This window comes from Vitis vinifera, chromosome 5 (assembly GCF_030704535.1).
Source record: "Vitis vinifera cultivar Pinot Noir 40024 chromosome 5, ASM3070453v1".
Classification (NCBI taxonomy): Eukaryota; Viridiplantae; Streptophyta; class Magnoliopsida; order Vitales; family Vitaceae; genus Vitis; species Vitis vinifera.
Window position 1 is genome coordinate 3,152,034 of NC_081809.1, and position 19,275 is coordinate 3,171,308.

Here is a 19,275-nt window from a genome sequence, read left to right on the forward strand (position 1 = left end):
GTTACGTGTACCCAAAAAAAAGTACTTAAAATTTTTTAAGCATAAAAGAAATTTATTTATTTTTATATATAAAATATAATATGATTGGAAGTCTTGCGTGTGAAATCTACAATTAGGAATAAAAGTCAAAAGAGGAAAGGACTTGATTGGGAATTATAGAGAAAGAAGGACCTGTTTCCGTAAAATCAGGCCAAAACCCTCTTGTATAAATATCAATGGTCGAAGCAACTAACAAACCCTCTCGCTCTCTCACCGCTCCATCTCTCCCTGCGTTTTCGATTCTGCTTTTTGGAGCGATCAGAGAGAGACTTTGCTGCCACCATGCTTGTCTATCAGGATTTGCTCACCGGTAATCTCCTCTTTCTTTCTTTGTTTTCTGATTTAATACGCCTTCGATTTTATGCCTTTTAGGGTTTCTTTTTCTACTCCTAGATCTGTATTTGCTTTAGGGGTTTCTGGGCTGCTTTTGTGATTTGATTGGTGATCTCTTTTATCTCATGTTCGATTCTTTGTTTTGAATGATCTGTTGTTTACTTTTAGTTTACCTGTTATTCGATTCTCGATTTTGATTGGTTTGCTGTTACTTTTGGGTTTACTTGCTATGTCTAGATCTGCTTTCTTAATTCTTGATTCTCTACAGATGTAAAAGTAAAGTAAGCTTTTTGTATGGGGTTGTTTTAATCCTTTACAAAATATAGAAGGTAAACCTTTTGTATTGAGTTATTGGGTTCACTATTGGTGTTGCTGCTGCCTCTTGACGAGATAATTTGTTGAGTATCAGTATGCTTTTATCATTGGAAGCGTTTGATGAGTATACACAATAACGAAATTGTCTATCTAGCTTGGTATGTGTACCACCCAATATTCTTGAAACTTATATATGCCTATGTTGTATGTATATGTAGTGTATGGAAACCCTTTTGCCTTTAATATCAAGTTGGCTGTTAAGTGTTCACTGGATGTTTAGTTTTGCTATTGATGGTATATGCCTGATTCTGGCCCTATAGGAAAAGAAGAGGGGGGTGGGGGGTGGGGGGTTGGGGTGGTTGTTGGGTTGGCACATCTTTGTTTTTCTATGTCCTGCAAATCTGTTCATTTAGGTGGACTGCTGTCATTCAGTTATTGATCATGAATGCATTCTTTGTTGTTTTCAGCTGATGAGCTTCTTTCCGACTCATTCCCATACAAGGAGCTCTTCAATGGAGCCCTCTGGGAAGTTGAAGGAAAGGTTAGCATATCTAACTTTGTGGTTCCCTTTATATTTGTTCCTTATATCATGGCGTGCAAAAGCAATCCTGTCAAATTTTCAATTTGAGTCCTAGAGTTTCGAATATTAAAGATAATATACACTCTAAAAACGTGTTATATATATAGCTAATCCTATATTGGTTATTAAATCGTGTTAGTGTCTAATGTCACAATTTATGTATTACATGGTTTATTCCAGTGGGTTGTTCAAGGAGCCATTGATGTAGACATTGGTGCAAATCCTTCGGCTGAAGGTGGTGAAGAAGAGGGTGTTGATGATCAAACTGTCAAAGTGGTTGACATTGTCGACACATTTAGGCTTCAGGTTGGTGCTGCCCGTTAATCTATATTTTAATTTTTGAAAGAGGATATTGAATATATAAAGTAGCAACTAGAATCTGACAAGTAATGAGATGTTCCTTTTACAGGAGCAACCACCATTTGACAAGAAGCAGTTTGTCACTTACATGAAGAGATACATCAAGTTGTTGACACCTAAGCTTGAGGGGGAGAAGCAAGAGGAATTCAAGAAAAATATTGAGGGAGCAACTAAGTTCCTGCTGTCAAAGCTCAGTGATCTTCAATTGTGAGTGCTTATTTGGTTGACTCTGATGGCCTTCACTCTTTTGTAATTTATGGATAAGCTCCTTACTGAGTCTTTTTTTACAGTTTTGTCGGAGAGAGCATGCATGATGATGGCTCCCTGGTATTTGCTTACTACAAGGATGGAGCCACTGACCCTACATTTTTGTACTTCGGCCATGGGTTGAAGGAGATCAAGTGTTAAGCAAGCACTGGGCCTCATAAGACTTAAAGGACAAGTTGCATGCTGTAGTTCTAGTTTTTATGGTTGCGAATTTTTCTTTTTTACTTTTATGTGTCCATGACTAAAGAGGCATCAAGCCTAGTGTTTTGGGTTTTGGTGTTATTTTCTTATTATGACAGCTCTTTTTATTTATTTTTATGAGTGTTCCTGGTTTGATTGAGAAAATAAACTAATTATTTGGTGTTGGACTTAAATGTTTTTGGCATGTATCCTTAATTCTGGTCTTTTAAATGAATGGCGACCTAATCCTCATGAGGAGCTCGGATCGGAGATATTACTGAAATGAGTACGAAACAATCATGGGTGTTATTTGTGTTTGCCTGTCTTGTGGTTGATCAACTCAACGATGGTCTAGGTTGCACTAAAAGGTTGCTAGCTGTGGTGCATTTGGATTAGGGTATGCACTCCAAGTTATACTCACCATCTAACAACCTGGTATAATAAGCTATTTGTAGGTATCATAGCCATGCTTTGCAAATCTGCCCGTCCAAAATCAGGGGAAACAGTTGCCACAAAAACTGATTTAGGTTGAAATTTGACAATTCTTTTCTCTAAATGCAACTTTTTCTGAGCATGCCTCACAATTAAAATTTTATCCTCAGAGTGAGTACAGAAGAAGCACAATTAAAGCTAAGGGTATGCATTCTTTGCTGACAAGATACTCTTCATAGTGATAGTCGTACACAAACAATAACTAGATTCATGCAAATATGGCGAAGCAAATGGGCCCTCGGTCATGATCCTCTTGATAGAGAACAAACGTGAACTTATGCATAATAGTTTAAACTGGATTTCTTTTTGGCCTGTACTTGAATAATACCTTCATTGAAGTCTTCGTGGATCACCTGGAACAAACAAATAGCAAGTGATTGTTGCTTCAGTTGCTTTCAAATTGCTCCAAATAGAAAATATCAAGAAATGCCAAAGTATTCTTCATGCAGTCTCTAAATAAAAACATAAATTCAGGAAAAGTGCATCAGGTGATGTGTGCCTCGTGAAGTTAAGTCATTTTAAGGGTATAATCATAAAAATCATTTGATCACCCAGCTAGGATCTCAATTGGGACCTTCCATGTAGGTCAGCCTGGGAATGCCTAGAATTATGTTGCATAGGCAAAAATAGAAACCAGCAACCTACTGCAACTTCCATTTCACCATGAAGATGGTGAAAGGTGGAAAGAGTAATGAGATGAGCACTATGTTTTGTACCTACAAGAACTAGGGACCGATGATTTCACTATATGGGTTCAAAGAAGTGGGCAGCCAATTCAACCAGAAAAGGAACAATAAAAAAGAATGACCTAAATCAAGGCCCACAAGATGAGGTAATTATGATAAAACAGTCAAGGAATTTAAATAGCTACCTCAGTTGCATCTCGACGGAGAGCTAACATGCCTGCCTCCACACAAACGGCTTTCAGCTGTGCTCCATTGAAATCATCAGTTGAACGAGCGAGTTCCTCAAAATTTACGTCTGGGTGTACATTCATTTTCCTTGAATGGATCTGCATACAGGAAAACATCCAAAAAGATTTACAAGAGTGGTAAATATAAATGCAAAAAATTTCTGACAAAGGACTACTGCCAGTACAGTCTCACCTGCAAAATTCTCGCTCTTGCATCTTCAGAAGGATGAGGGAACTCAATTTTTCGGTCTAAACGACCAGAACGCATGAGAGCTGGATCCAGGATATCAGCCCTGTTTGTTGCTGCTATGACCTGCAGTTTGTCAAGGAGTGATCAAATACACAATTGATTGGCAATTAAACCAACTAAGAAGTTGATATGAAAATTTTACTTTTCATTCTCATGCAACTTATGTTGTTTAGCTGCAATTTGCAAGTTCTAAATACCTACTAGAAGATAGAAACATAACAAACAACCTCCTAAAAGATAGATGCAGCAGAAATTAGAATGACCAAATGATTCTTCTTGTTTTGCTCTTCTTATTTTTATCATTTTTCATGGATGAACAATTTTAAAAAGAATATCCTTGAATCCAAAAGTCAAATAGCATCCTTGTTTATCACATTGACAAATCCCTAGGTAGTGCCAATCTGAAACTCAGATTTCCAGTTGCAATGCCTCAGGACACTTGTTTCATCTCTGAGGAACAATAGAAGAAAAAGTACACTTCAATAAAGTAAAATTACAATTAACATAGCTTTCGGCATTCCACCTGCTACCATGAGAATATAAACCGAAACTTCATTCATTGAAAATGTCTCAACAATAAAGCAGCACAGCGTTGCAAGTGAGCCCAATACTACATTATGGAAGTATTATATAGCCAGGAGCACATGGTCCAGTGCCCGCTATTAAAAATGGTCAGAATACATTACCTTTATACGGTCATCACTACTAAAACCATCAAGCTGATTGAGCAATTCCAACATTGTTCGCTGCACTTCTCTATCTCCACTCACCTCACTGTAGTAAAATAACACAATAACAACAATCACTGAACACTTTTTAATAAACAGCACTCCCCATTGGTTGTACCGTAATGCATCTCCGTCAAATTTGTAAAGAGCAACTAATTTGCAAGATAGAACACGAGATACCTATCAAAACGCTTCGTGCCAATGGCATCAATTTCATCAATGAAAATGATACATGGGGATTTCTCTTTTGCAAGCTGGAATGCATCTCGAACAAGTTTTGCACCATCCCCTATGAACATCTGGATGCATTACAAGCAGATAATTAATGTTGTCATATGGATAAATGGCAAATAGTAACAATTCTCATGGACAGTCACAACTTTTACAATTGGAACCAATCATATTCACTATATCAAGACCAGGGTTTGTTTTCAACTTTTGTGAAAGGAAGATATTCTACCACCACAAGGAGATATTTATCATAAATATTGTATACTCAAATAATTTTCAAATTCAAATTTAAAAAAACTGAGCACAGATAGCTTGAGCATTGATGTGAGGGAAGAAGAACAAAGAACACTAACAAGTCTAACAAGTTATTCTTAACCAACTAAAAATGAAAATAAATTTCAGAGTCAAACTTAAAGGATAGCAAACAAGAAACAGAGTGAACTATCGAGCATTCTCTGGATTACCAATGCTCAATTTGAAAATCATCAAAGAAATTTAAAACACACACACACACACGATCATGCTGTAAGATATTTTCATGTTGGACACTGACCTGGACAAGTTGTGGACCAGCTAGCTTCAGAAAAGTGGCATTTGTCTGTGCAGCACAAGCACGAGCCATTAATGTTTTGCCAGTCCCTGGAGGCCCATACAAAAGCACTCCCTTGGGTGGCCGAATTCCTAGTTTCTGGAATCGCTCTTTGTGAGTCATGGGCAGAACAATTGCCTCAACGAGTTCCTGGATCTGTTACAAAAGTGCATTTATCAAAAGAAACAACTACGAAGAATCTGGCATGTAACAAGAACCCTGGGGAATCCCTCTATGAAATATGTTCAGTCCAAAATTCACCTGCTTCTCCAGACCCCCAATGTCATTGTAATCTTCAGTTGGCTTTTCATCGACTTCCATAGCCTTTACTCGAGAATCATATTCAGACGGAAGAGTGTCCAAGATCAGGTAGCTATCTTTATTCACCCCAACCAAGTCACCAGGTTTCAGCTTATCAGGGTCAACAAGCCCAACAACAGGCAAAAAGATCGTCTGCAATTTGGAATGAAAGTTAGACAAGCATGTTGATATTATTTATAAACATAGTATCATGAAAAACATAAACCACGCACAAAGTGAATGAATTCTATTCCAAACAACATCATTGAAGGTAACAAGAATGGCTTTGATTTTATAGCAAGAAAGCACAATGCAAGAATAAGTGCAGCTAAACAATCCATACCTGCATCCAATTGAAGTTACTATTAGAAGTCCTAATTACAATTCATGGTTGTAAAAACTGGTTCAACCGCTAGCCGGTTACAGTTCCGGTTCGGTTTAGCTAATTGAGCTGACCAAGGGTTGAACCAGTAGTCAGACCGGTTGAACCGGAGGTCGGACCGGATGAACCAGCCAATTGAACTTTTTTTTTTTTGAAGCCAAAAAAACATTTTGGTGCATTTTGCACCAATACGACAACGTTTCCTAAGGGAACTGGATCACTCTACGAGGAGCCCATCGGGCCATTTGTCATCAAGCCCAATAAGCTTTTAGTCTTACAAGTTAATGATTCTTGCATGCCTTTTCTTTCCCACAGTCTCTATATATTTTTTTCATCCATTTTTGATGTGGGATTAGTTAGTGAGAAGAAAAAAAAATTGAAGCTTAACTATTAAGCTATAAAACTTCTTCATTGTATTATATTTGCAAATAAATATATATAACAAAATTAATATTTTTTTTTTCAAATTTTTATTGTATAAAAGTATAAAATGCTTTCACATTTATTTTTATCATAATTATATAATGTAATTAAAAATAATAATATAAATTAATTAATATAATAATTTCAAAATAATAAAATACAAAAGACATGCAAATAAAATTGAATATTATAAATTTTTTTAATTTTAAATATATCTTTATATTTAAATATTATAAATGTTCTATTTAATAAAATTTAAAATATTAATATATTTATATTTCTCTTCATCATTTAATTTGATATGTCAAATATAAAAATAAAATATTATTAAAAATTTTAATTATATATAATTTTAATTTCTTATAATTATTTAAAATTTTATATAATATATAAATTATTATTTATGATGTCACCGGTTCAACCGCGGTCCGACCACCAGTCCAACTAGTAAACTGTAAATCAGTAACTTTTCCGGTTCAATACTGGTCCGATTCTAAAAACATTATTACAATTTTATTTGTACAATTTCGATTGTGCCCTCTTTTTTTTTTTAAGTTGCTTCTTAGTACCATTTTTACTTTATCTTGCCTATCAACTAAGGAAAAGCACAAGGGCAATGCATGATATCTAATGATAAGATAGTTAGCCCTCTGTGCTTTCAAGTTTTTAATCTTCTAGGTTCAAAACTGTAAGAACACAATCAGTCAAGTTGAAATATAATGAACGGCGCCTTCTACTTCCCACTGTCAGTCATAGAATCTGAATTGAAATTAACTCTATCAATAGAAGCATAAGCATTAAAGATTTTGGAATTTGGATCATCACTTTAAGATTTTGGTAGAAGATGAGCATGAGGATATGAGTATATCAACAGGCTAGCATAAATTTTTTTTTTTTTTTTTGATAGGTAAATATCAAGAGGCTAGCATAAATGAAACAATTGTTTTATGCCAAAACTCTCTAAGTCACCCAACCATATCCAATGCCAAAATACTTGTTATTTACTAACGCTTCATTCAAAATGATGAACCCAAATCTGGATTTTCAAATTAATAGTAAAAAAAAATATAAATATGTTTCTGATATAGATAAGCAACTATAAAAATCTATCAAAGAAGAAGAAAGACATATATTGTAAAAAGCACAAGGCATTCTAAGGGGCAAAGGCCTCCTAGAGCCTAGCACAAGGTGCAATCCAATATGTATATCTGATTGAAGTACCGTGCACTCTAAGGTGCATGCAAAATTTTATAAAATATTGCAAATTTAGACATGCTTACATCATCATCATCATAATAATAACAATAAAATCAAGATTTAAGCATTAAAAAAAAATCAATAACAACAACAACTATGATAATGGTGATGATGATTCAAGACTTGAGAATCTAAAAAAAGCCTCCAAAAAAAATAATGAAATCCAGAGCTCACAAAATTCATATCTTAGCACCGATCAAATTAAGAATAGCTCAAAAATTCATAATTGTAGCGCTAATCAAATTCAAATAGCTCACAATACAAAATTTATACTTTAGCACTAATAAAATTCAGAAATCAATTCCTATATAAATAACAGGAAAAAAGCTATCCTCCCTCAGAAATCAATTTTGATTTTCAGCATTAATTAGGGAATCAATGTTGATTACCTTCAAAAATCAATTCATATTTAAAAAGAATAAAAAACTCTTCGTCTTAAAAAAAAAAAAAAAATCAAGTTTAAAAAACTGAAATTAAGCTAACAAATACACAAAAAAAAAACCACAAAGACATGGGAGAGTGGAAGTCGTGCAGCCATAGAGCCTAGGTACGTGACATGTGTCCTGTTCCTCCTGGTCTTCTTCTGTTTTGCACTTTTGTCCAAGGGAGATGAAGACCTCAGCTAGGGAAGACAATGGGTTGGGTTTATATATCAATACACAAAATGACATCATTTTGCTCTCTCTACAAAAAAGGCTAAAATTTGCCCTGTTCTGTACCAACATGTTGTCATTTTATGCCAGCCTAAAACAGAATAATAATAATACGGAAGGCAGGCTGAAGAGCCTAGCAGAGTAGCATGCCCTTTTGTGCCTAAGCTTTGCCTCAACCGGGCAAGTCTCAATGGCGACTGTAGGACATCACCTCATGCTGGTAACTGTGGCACAGCGCCTCATGCCTAAGCATTCCTTTCACAACAGTTGATGAGACAACTATGCAAACCTAAACACCCCCCCCCAAAAAAAAAAAAAAAAGGAAAGAAAAAAATGCAAATAACCACAAAAAGATGTAGCAAATACACAAATATAAATTGGAAAAAAGTGAATTGATTAACCAAAATTCTGAAAATATGTCTAATAGAGTTCAGAATATTTTTCAATTCGTTAGTGTCACATCATCAAACCTATTACACAGCAAAAAAAATTGTACATATCAAAAGTGTGACGGATAGAAGAGAAGATGGCTCTAATTTTACTAATAATGAAATCACCAACTCTTACTATGTGGTTAAACCCAAGCGATATTGAAGAAAAAAGATATGCTGGTTCACCTGGCGTGTAGAGGTTTTCAACACGACACATTTTCCTTTTCTTTGGGAGTCAAGATCAACGTTAGCGCCATCTTCTTCAGCTTCATCTTCTGGGTTCATTTCCAAAATCTAAAACACCAACAAACTGTAGTTAAATATTTACCAAAAATAAAAAATAAAATATAAACAAATACGCTGGGTGTTAATAAAGCAATAGCAGCAACAGGAGGTGCAGAACATAGAAATTTAAAGGGGAAGAAGGGGGAAGAACCAAAACTTGGATCTGACAACAGAACAGTTGGATTTTCTAATTTTGAGAATGATGGGACATTTCAGCTCCCTGAGAATAACTAAAATAAAGATAGCACACAAGATGATCAATTACTTTCCAATTGGGTGTTTGGAATTAAGACTCGTAAGTTCAAGTATTAAACTACAAACTGTGATAAAAGGTGTGCAGCAAAGCTGCATCAGAAGAGAATGATCAGCATCACATGCCTTTCTCAAACCTTCTAACACTTAGATATTCTTTTTCCTGTACTAGAAACCATTGTTTATTGTATTTAATTAGAACTAAACCAATTTATTTGTCTTACCTCATATAACACATTACATTTATTTTTTCATAAATTTTGATAGGTAAATAAAGCATGATATAAAAATCCCACCAAAGGTCATAGGATGCATACAATGGCGGCTAAAAGGCACAAAAAAAAAACTACTCTTTCCCTCGGCAAAGCCCACTCAATCTATAAAATCAACTAAAGTCATTGTAGTTTCATCTATGTACCACACAAAAAGATTGCTAAGAAAAGTATTTTTTAGTCTTTGATCATAATGGTTCTCATTTTCAAAATTTCTTCCTTTCCTTCCAAATTTTCTAAAAAAATACACAAGAGGACAGCTCTCTACAAAATCAAATAAAGTCATTGTATTTTCATTCATATTCAACTTAGCCCACATAAAACGACTGCTAAGAAAAGTGTTCTTTGGTCTTTGATCATAATGCTTCTCATTTTCAAAAGATCTTTGATTCCTTTCAAAAAAAAATTAACACACAAGAGAGTAAAAGACCCATGCCATCCTAAGAACGTCTCTCTGATTGTGGCATACATCATCTAGAATATGCCAACCAAAGAAAACACCAACAGCCATAAAATCTTGGTCTTGGCACATTGAAGAAAGATGTTATCAATAGATTCTTACTTGTCTTCACAAAGAAAGCCTTTGTTTACCAAACACCACCCTCTCCTTTGGAGTTCCCCAACTAGCCTCCCAAGAAAAAAAAAACTCGCTTTAGATAGAACCAAAAAGTTCTATGGTATATGCATTGGAAAAAGGATTGATCTCCCCAGCTCCAAGACATAGTACAGTGATTTTCCAGAGAAAGTCTCATTCTTTCCTCTCCATTTCTTCTACTCAAACCCTTCCTTACAGCTTTACATTATCTAGCTCCCAATCATTTGGATGCCCAGAGAGACAAGGATTCCAAAAACCCCTTTCACTTGTCTGGACCATAAGTCCGCCGCCCATGCATTGACTTTCCAAAGTTAGGACTAAATATAGGGCCTTTTTGTTAATAGTACACAACTGAAACACACCCTTTTGAAATTCCAGGCTTTGCAAGTAAAGATCACAAATCATCTTCATTTGAGTTAATGTTGGCACAAAATGCACATGTAAGCAAACACTCACTCTATTTCCCCAAAACTGTTAAAGATTTGCATTGAATTAGCATTCTGGAAGCAGTTTCTTGCTTTGAACATTGGAAGTTACCAAAAAAGTGAGAAGTTCTCGAAAATAATTTTGCGGCAGCTGCTGATCATAATCACACAAGCCCTCTCTGGCTCAGGCCAAATTACACAGTTAAATTTGGGTTTCCCATTTGCAGATGATACATTTCGCAGAAATTATCCATTTGTTTCAAAATAGAAGTTTTTCGCACTGCCCCATTTTATCTCCACTGATATTACGAAAATAAACTTTTCAGTCAAAACAAACGGAGCCAAGAAAAATCACCTCAACGATGTTCCCAACAAGGTAGGGTAGCTGCTTGTTGAGCTTGATCTTCTCTTGATTCTCCTTTATTTTTTCTTTGAACGATTCCAACTCCAGATTCGTTCTCTGCAACTCTTCCTTCAAGTAGGAAAAAAAAAAGGAAAAAGGAAAAAAATCAATCAATCAATCACTAATGGATTAAATGAGCATTTGACAAGGCGTTGAGAGATCTAACCTTGAGGATTCGAATCTCATTATCAAGGAGACGGGAAGCTCTAGCAATGTCGTCAGTGGACATCGAAGCGAGCTGGTCGTCTTCGAAGCTACTGTCTTCAACCATAGCGGAAGCCATTGAAATTCACCGTTTTGCTTCAGATGTGAGAGACAAGGGTTTTCCAAGCTTTCGAGTCTTCACTCTTCACAGGTTGTCCCTTTCTTGGAGAGCAATCTGCCCTATAAAACGGACCTTTTTCTACTGGAGGCCGAAACGCTGCGTTTTATCTGACGGAAGAAAGTTTTGCATGTTGAATTGCAAAACGGCGCATTTCCAGGGGATGAGATACCGAAACGGAGGAAAGATATGTGTTAGATTTGAAAAATAATAATAATAATAATAATAATAATAATATTATTATTATTAATCTAGAAAAATCAAAATATTATTATAAATTCAAAATATTTGAGAATAATTTAGAAGATTCAATGTATGTACATTGATGCGAGAGAGTTATTCTTTTTGGGATAGAAAAATAATCAAATGCTTCTATAAAATTTACAAAAATTCCCACTTCAAATAAAAAACATTGTACTATAAATTTTTTTTTATATATATATTTATTGAAACTTTTTTGCTTTCGTTACCCGATGACCAAACACACTACTCACTAATTTTCCCTTACATAAAATTATTACCGATTAATATTTATTATAACAACTTACATTATGGGTAAGGATTATAGTGTCTTATGTGTTTTAAAATATATTTATATAATTAAAAAAAATTATAAACATTCTCCCTCCAGTCAATGTATGGTTCAATGTATGATATCACGATTACTCTTAAAAATGGATATTACAGTTCCTCATCCAAAATGTCAACATAATTACCCTTAAAAATTGATACCACAATCATCCTTAAAAGGGACTTATATAATTATGAGGAATTTTAATATCGTAACAGTTTAATCTTCCTCGTAAATCACGTGCTTAAAGTTCATTTAGTTTTGTAAGTTTATTATTTTGAGGTCAAATTTTCTTAAAAATATTATAAGTTTAGTTTTAAAAATTATTGTGAATAATTTATTGATCGAATGTATAAGATATTCTATTTCATTAACATAAATTATTTGGGAATACAAGTGGAAGCAATAACAAAAACATTTGTTTGATTCAAGGGATAAGTAATTTGGTTGATTCACGTTCAGATGATGAATGTTTGAAATCTATATCATGCAAATAGACATTGCTTTTCCTGATTGGGGGTGGTGGTGGGGGAGGAATAATTGGGTCATTCTCTAAGCAAATAATTATAATTTCAGACTTCATCCCCAGTAAAAAGTACTGACAGATATAATTCTCCGTTGAATTGGCTGAAAAGGGCTCTGCAACAACAGAGGAAATGGTACACAAAAAAACATGGAATCCACAATACATACAAGTATAAAATCATTCAGAGGGAATGGGTAGCTCAGTACTTGGGCTTCTTCACGATCATCACAGTGCAATGAGCATGATGAGCGCAGTAGTCGCTTACGCTGCCTAGAACCGCCCTGCACCCAATTGGGATTTCACCTTAACTCTCATTCTCAAACATGATCAATATTAAACGACATCAAAGAAAAAAATATTAAGTGTAGTAGGACCACCTCTTCAGAGCTCCATAGCCATGGCTTCCCACAACCAGAATGGATGCATGGTGTATATTGACAGCGTCGCATATTATGCTTCTAGCGTCGCCTTCCATTACACTCACTGTCACATCCTCCACCTGCATAGAAACCGGCCGGACAAGGATTAATTCCTCAAAAAAGTTTAAGGGCATATGAAGAAACCCATTAAACTACGAAATGAGACGTTACTGATTTGCTGTTGCACATCTGCTTTGCCTTATCAACAATCCTAGCAGCCGCCTTCTTCAGATCAGAATCCACATGGGCTATAATATCAGGTAACCCTGCAGTGAAGAACACCAAACGCTCATATTTCTACCAAAATGACGTCGTTTCAACATTTCTGAAGCATTTTTCTTTGCTTTTTCAAGCTTGGGACATTTTCTCCGTTTGGTTGCTGAGAAAAAGGTGAGAAAAATGGACCTATTTCCATTCTTTTCCTGAGAACCAAACGGAGAAAAGACGATAGTTTTACCGGGTCCGGCGAACCCGACAACGGAAGACGCTGGGGGGCGAGCGTAAACGATGACGAGTTTGAAAGGCTTGGTTTTGGGGGATGAGAAGAAATGATCGAGAGTCCATTCGAGAGCGTAGAAGCTGTGAGAGCTGTCGTCGATGCCGATCACTAGCACAGGTCTCTCCGTGGTCTCCATGGAAGAAAGTAAAAATGCTTGAAAAGGACCCGTTCCCAAAAACGACGGCGTTTTAAGAATCGCTGAACGCTGACCGTGTCGAGGCAACTGGCTTCCGTATTTTAAGCTGCGCCCCACGTGATGAACGATCGATAGAGGTTCAAGGATCATTGGACGGCTATGATTTATTGTACTAAAATGAGCAACTGACTCGGTCTATGGTACACAAAAAAATTGACCATCTCGATTGATTTAGGGTACATTCAAAAAGGGGATGATATTTGAATGGATTTATTCTGATGGACAACGATGGGTGTCACATGTTGTACTTGGGTTCATGTAAGTGCAGATGATGAATGATGACACCCAAATACAAATGAATGAATAAGACCCCATGGAGCAGTGAATTTTGTTTCTTTGCAACAATTTTTAGTGGGTCATTGGGTCATGATCCCAAGCGTAATGGTCAATCCTACATGTGACATGGATTTTTTGGGAGGCTAAGTTCAAACAAAAAAATTGGGTATGTTTTGGATTGGTCCGACAATCTTTAGGGTTCCACCAATCCTTACTCATGAGTTCATTTGTGACTGGATTGGTGATGGGCTCTACCATGTTGGACCAATTACCTTGTAGACATTGATTTATGTAACATATTATGAAGTGTTTGTCGATTCCTATTACGAAAAAATAGAATAGATAATAAAAAAATAAAATAAAAATACATAAAATTACGTTAAAAAAAACCTTAGATGGAGAAAAACCACAAATAGAGAAAAAGAAGATCCAATATATCAAAAATTGATACAAGAGGAATAAGATGCGAGCAACTTCAGCAAAAGTATAATCATCATTATATTGTGATGAAGTAATAAATAAAGTATGTCCATAGTTGATAAAGATTGAGGTGTGCATGTATGTCGAGTTATTAAGGTTTAAGGAATGACTATTAACGATTAACTTAAGTTTACTTTTGTCAAATATACGGGAAAAAAAAACAAAGTTGAAAAGGGATTAAACATTTAAACACCCTATAAGGATTGTTCAAACATCCGCTCCAATGTTTTAATGCTCTTATGGACCATTCAAATAATAGTCAATTTTTTATTAAAATTTTCATTATGTTTTTATATTTTTAATGTATTCTTATAAATTTAAAGGTATAATGATTTTCCAAATCTAGCCCCCATTTTTTTAAACATGTAAATACATAAATTTGTTTAGTTGAAAATTACACACATGAGATCAACCTATAGCTATAATACATCATCTCTAGCTATAATACTTCATCTCTCAATATTTCAAGACTACTATTGAAAGAAACTAACTAGTTAGGATTGGACAACTCGATGCATTGAAGCCTCAATATGGTATTTGAGGTAATCCTTCAAGGATTACAGGAGAGTCTTACGTTGGGTACATGAAAGAGAAGTGTAATACCGTTGTTATAAAACCTTATGAAGAATGAGAAGTGTAGATACGGTTGTTATAAGACCTTATGAAGTTAGGGCATCCAATCAGATAAATTTTACTATCGATAAACTTTTCATAGTTTTTAATAATTATGAGTTTTTTGATAGTTTTTTCACATTACACCATGTGTCAACTGTGTGACTGATTTTCATTTTATATGATATTGATTTAGTTTCGCTCATAATCGATATATCTATTGATTGACAAATAAATAAATAAATAAATAATTCATGATATTGGTTAAAACTTTTGGGGTTATCTTACTTGGACTACTTATTCAATTTCTTAGATGAAGATGAGTAACTAAAGAATTTGTAATGTTTTTATTATAATCACTTTTAAGGAAAATAATTTATATTTGGTACCGAAAATCATGAGAAAAATACAATGGAAAGAAAATATAGAGAGAATGAAAAAATGAAGAAAAATTAAAAATCAATTTAAAGTTAATAAATTATATGCTAACTCAAACTCATTTCTCCTATTTTACCTCATCTAGATAAAGATTAAATATTTTAAAAATGCATTAGGTTATGTTTGGTTCCAAAAATTTAAAGGAAAATGTGAGGGAAAAATAACAGATAGGAAAAATAGAAAGAAAAAAAAAAGTAAAAGAAAAAAAAAAACTTAAAGTAAATAAATTATTTTTTATATGTTATTTCAAATTTTTTCTACTTAATTTTCCTTTTTTCATGTAAATGATAAGTAATTTTAAAATATATAAATTTTTATTTAATTTTAATTATATTTGATTTTTTTTTTTTTTTTTTGCATTTTTCATGATGAAACCAATTATTTTCTTTACTATTTTTTCCTTAATATTTTATGAGAATAAAACACAACTTTATTAGTTTTTAATTGATCTTAGTTATATATATATTACTATTTTTCATAGTAAAATCAAACAAGAAAAAAATATATACTTTAACATTTTGTTTCATTTAGATATGTTTGATTCCCATAAAATAAGTAAAAGAAAAATACACAAGAAAATGATTTTTTCATGGTTTTACTAAGAAAAATAATAAAATTGATTAAAAACTTATACATTTCCAAATTATTTAATCTTTCGATAGAAGAGTTAACAAAAAAAAGAAGTTTATTTAAGTTTAAAATAGCATATAAGAATAATTTATTAATTTTAAATTTATTCTTCATTTTTCTTCACTTTTTTTTTTCATTTACTTTCTTTCAAATATTCCAAGAACTAGATATAATCTTAGTATTTTATTATGTGATGTTTGAATAAAAAAAAAAACGTACTTTGATAGTATTTTTTTATAATATATTATATAACAAAAAATATAATTTTTGAAATTTGTCAAACATCTGTATTTAAGAAAATTATTTTAACCCTTTCAAAATCACTCTATAACATACTTTAACATTATCTCATACATTCTCGTAACTTTGAACAAGTACATATAAATAGAATTTGAATCTGAATAATCTTTCATAATTTGGGCTAAAATTTGTAGATGGAAAAAATGCTTAGTTGTAATGTGATGAATAAATGAAGAACTTTAATTCAAATTTACACATAACTTGTTGGATCTCAACCTCACATGCTTTTAGGTAAAGCAAAAGCATTATTTAAAAGAAGTGTAATGCAAGGTATGATATGTTAGGCCACATCAAAAAAAGAGGTTCTTCATTGTCCCACATCGAGATCCACCAACATCAGTCTCATTCAAATGGCCCCACACTGACTCTAACCACGTACCCTTAAAACCCATATCTCAAGCTAAAACACCCACAATCATATTCTTAATCATGCTTCCTTTTGCTGCCTAGCCTCCGAGTAGCCAAAAAAAATGCACTAAATTAGAAATAAGTCTTTTCTTAAATTTTTTTCAAATTCATCCCTTTTTCTAATGATTAATATTTGATTCTTGGAACAAGATTGAGATTGGGGACATATTTCATTTCTAACTTATGGGCTCATTTCCATTATTATTTATGTCCAAATCGTAAGGCCATGTAATTTAAAAACGGTTTTTTATTTTTAAAAATACAAAATTGTTTTTAAAATTTTTAATATTGTTTATTTATTGTTTTCTTGAAACTATTTTTAAAATAAAATAAAATAAATAATAATTTTTAGAAAATAAATAGAAGCTGTTTCACCTGTTTTAAAAAATACAAAGGAAACATAGGCTCGTTTTGTCATGTTTTCTGAAACTCGTTTTTAAAAATTGTTTTTTAAAGTGTAGTAACTTATTTTAAATATGTAAAAGGTGGGAATTTATTTAAGTATAAAAGATTTTCTTATGTTTTATTTTTAAAACCAAAAAATAAAAATAACTTTTGTATAAATTATAAGAATTTATAAGGGTTTTCCTTTTATTTGAATGTGATATGAAATATTTTTAAAAAGAAAATATGAGAGGTATTGGGAAAAGTTCAATTTGTATCAAATTGAGAAAAGTTGAGAAAGTAATATGAAAAAAGTTTAGAAAAATAATTTATTTATTAAATTGTTTTACCAAGTTGATTTTCAATGAATAAAAGGGCATTTTATTTTATTTTTTCAACAAAATAATTTTATTTTATTTTACTAAGTAATATCAAATAAATTTTTTATAAGATTATCAACTTTATGATAAAAAAAAATGATGTAACAAATACAAATATATTGACATAAGTTTTTATAAGATACGCTTTGGATATGTCTCTTTGATGATTTAATTTATCATATGGATTTTTTCATCAATTTTACAAAAATTCTAAAAAGAATGACTTGTTAGATATTTGATAATGTTTTAAAAAAATTAAGGACTAAAATTTAATATTGGTGAAATGGTATAGGTAATTTTGTAATTTATCCAAAAATATTTAACCAAATGAATAAAAAAAGAAAAATGAAAATCAAATGACAATATTTCTCAAAATAATTTAGTTCTTGTTTGATAACTATTTTTAATAATAGTTTTATGTTTTATAAAATAAAAAAATAGGAAAACATGACAACAAAAAAACTATTTTCTGTTTCTATTATTAAAAAAATAACTAAGATATTTTCAAGGAATGTTATTTGATTGTTTTAATTCGTTTGCTTATAGTTATTTTAAAAATTAATTATATAAATATGTAAAATAATTAAAAAATATTAAATATAAATTTATTTTAAAATATAAAAAATATATTTAAAAATATGAAAAATAAGGTTAAAATATTTTAGAATCTCAAACACACTTTTGCCCCATAAAACATTAAAAGCAGTTTTAAAAAATTATTCTAAAAATAGTTTTTCCGCAACAAAATTCCGAAGATAAAAACACAAGTGAAATAATTTTACCTGAAATGGGGAAATATCCGAAATCCAAGCCTTCTGTTCTGCCGAGGAATTAATGGCTGGATGCTATTGTCATAACTCAACACACCAACTCCCCTCCACGCATATTCTCCACACCAAGAAATTCCATTTTCAGGATTACCCACAGGGGTGGAATCTACCGAACCGTAATAGAATATATCAAACCCTAGTAACCTTAAGGGCATGTTTGTCTATGTCTTTGAAAATCCTTACCAAAATATAGCTTTTGGAATCAATTCTTAAAGGTAGCTTTTAATTGTTGTAACGGTCAAAATTCTGTTCAAAAATCTAAACAAAAAGCCCACTTTTATTTTTTTATTTTTAAATATTTTTATGAGAATATTATATATATATAAATATAATGAAAAAATTAAAGTATAATTTACATTTTTCATTATTTCTTATAGTAGTTTACAAAAAGTAAAAGCATGATTGCTTATAATATTACATTAGATGAAGTAGATACATCCCATCTATATGACTTAATTGGTAAGAGTAATTTGGTAGTATGAGTGATTTCTCAATCAAACTTCTATTATGACTGTATTACACTATTACACCCATCATTAACTTCATAATTTGATTCAACGTAAAAGTAAAAATTAAACTTTACAACATATTATTGACAACTCATTAAACATATTATGTTTTTTACATTATTAACGTGAAAAGAAAAATATTTGATAACTTTAATATTTATTTATTTAAACAAAACCCTAAGTCCTCATGCCTAGGGACGAGAAGCAAGGGGGCGGACATTGGCCTCATGTGAGCGCCATTGCCTGTGGTTGGTTGAAAATCAATTTCACGGTGACACGCGTCATGTCATACTAGGAGGTGGTTTCACATAAACCCTTTCCCTTCTTAGAGAAGAGAGGAGAGCAACTTGGTGTCACGCGCATCATGTCTTCTTAGGAGGCTCCTTTGAATGGTCTAAGACCCTCGATCACAACCCAAGTTAGATGGGACTACCTATTAAGTTTAAACATATCAATAAGCGGAGGAAAATAAATTTACAATAATTCCCTTAGTAAAAGTGAGGGAATCGAGAAGAGCCAACTTGAGAATCAAGCACCCTG

The 19,275-nt window shown here is 32.6% G+C and overlaps 3 protein-coding genes across 3 annotated transcripts; 1 reads left to right on the forward strand and 2 right to left on the reverse strand.

Annotated features, from left to right (window-relative positions):
- Positions 1-176: 176 nt before the first annotated feature.
- LOC100251175 (translationally-controlled tumor protein homolog) lies at positions 177-2,268 on the forward strand. Its single transcript, XM_010651412.3, has 5 exons — positions 177-349; positions 1,155-1,228; positions 1,448-1,573; positions 1,677-1,834; positions 1,918-2,268. Exons 1-5 carry the CDS (start codon positions 322-324, stop codon positions 2,033-2,035), a joined length of 504 nt encoding a protein of 167 aa, XP_010649714.1. The 5' UTR covers positions 177-321; the 3' UTR covers positions 2,036-2,268.
- Positions 2,269-2,580: 312 nt separating this feature from the next.
- Positions 2,581-11,354, reverse strand: LOC100256329 (26S proteasome regulatory subunit 6A homolog). The gene is made up of 10 exons (XM_002271361.5): positions 11,122-11,354; positions 10,908-11,024; positions 8,910-9,017; positions 5,539-5,730; positions 5,242-5,433; positions 4,638-4,756; positions 4,416-4,503; positions 3,673-3,792; positions 3,438-3,578; positions 2,581-2,919 (listed from the first exon to the last, which is right to left on the reverse strand). Exons 1-10 carry the CDS (start codon positions 11,236-11,238, stop codon positions 2,842-2,844), a joined length of 1,272 nt encoding a protein of 423 aa, XP_002271397.1. The 5' UTR covers positions 11,239-11,354; the 3' UTR covers positions 2,581-2,841.
- A 1,098-nt stretch (positions 11,355-12,452) lies between these two features.
- LOC100246033 (universal stress protein PHOS34) lies at positions 12,453-13,527 on the reverse strand. Its single transcript, XM_002271527.3, has 4 exons — positions 13,251-13,527; positions 12,965-13,059; positions 12,752-12,873; positions 12,453-12,655 (listed from the first exon to the last, which is right to left on the reverse strand). The coding sequence occupies exons 1-4, from the start codon at positions 13,426-13,428 to the stop codon at positions 12,574-12,576; spliced, it is 477 nt and encodes a 158-aa protein (XP_002271563.1). The 5' UTR covers positions 13,429-13,527; the 3' UTR covers positions 12,453-12,573.
- Positions 13,528-19,275: the final 5,748 nt, after the last annotated feature.

Excerpts from the sequence above, each read along its gene's own strand:
- LOC100251175 (XM_010651412.3), top strand. The coding sequence starts at position 322 with ATGCTTGTCTATCAGGATTTGCTCACCG. Across the intron at positions 350-1,154 it reads CTATCAGGATTTGCTCACCG|CTGATGAGCTTCTTTCCGAC; the intron begins GTAATCTCCTCT and ends TGTTGTTTTCAG. Across the intron at positions 1,229-1,447 it reads TCTGGGAAGTTGAAGGAAAG|TGGGTTGTTCAAGGAGCCAT; the intron begins GTTAGCATATCT and ends GGTTTATTCCAG.
- LOC100256329 (XM_002271361.5), bottom strand. The coding sequence starts at position 11,238 with ATGGCTTCCGCTATGGTTGAAGACAGTAGCTTCGAAGACGACCAGCTC. Across the intron at positions 5,434-5,538 it reads TTGGGGGTCTGGAGAAGCAG|ATCCAGGAACTCGTTGAGGC; the intron begins GTGAATTTTGGA and ends CTTTTGTAACAG. Across the intron at positions 3,579-3,672 it reads CAAGAGCGAGAATTTTGCAG|ATCCATTCAAGGAAAATGAA; the intron begins GTGAGACTGTAC and ends TCCTGTATGCAG.
- LOC100246033 (XM_002271527.3), bottom strand. The coding sequence starts at position 13,428 with ATGGAGACCACGGAGAGACCTGTGCTAGTGATCGGCATCGACGACAGC. Across the intron at positions 13,060-13,250 it reads TGTCGGGTTCGCCGGACCCG|GGTTACCTGATATTATAGCC; the intron begins GTAAAACTATCG and ends TCTTCACTGCAG. Across the intron at positions 12,874-12,964 it reads AGATGTGCAACAGCAAATCA|GTGGAGGATGTGACAGTGAG; the intron begins GTAACGTCTCAT and ends GTTTCTATGCAG.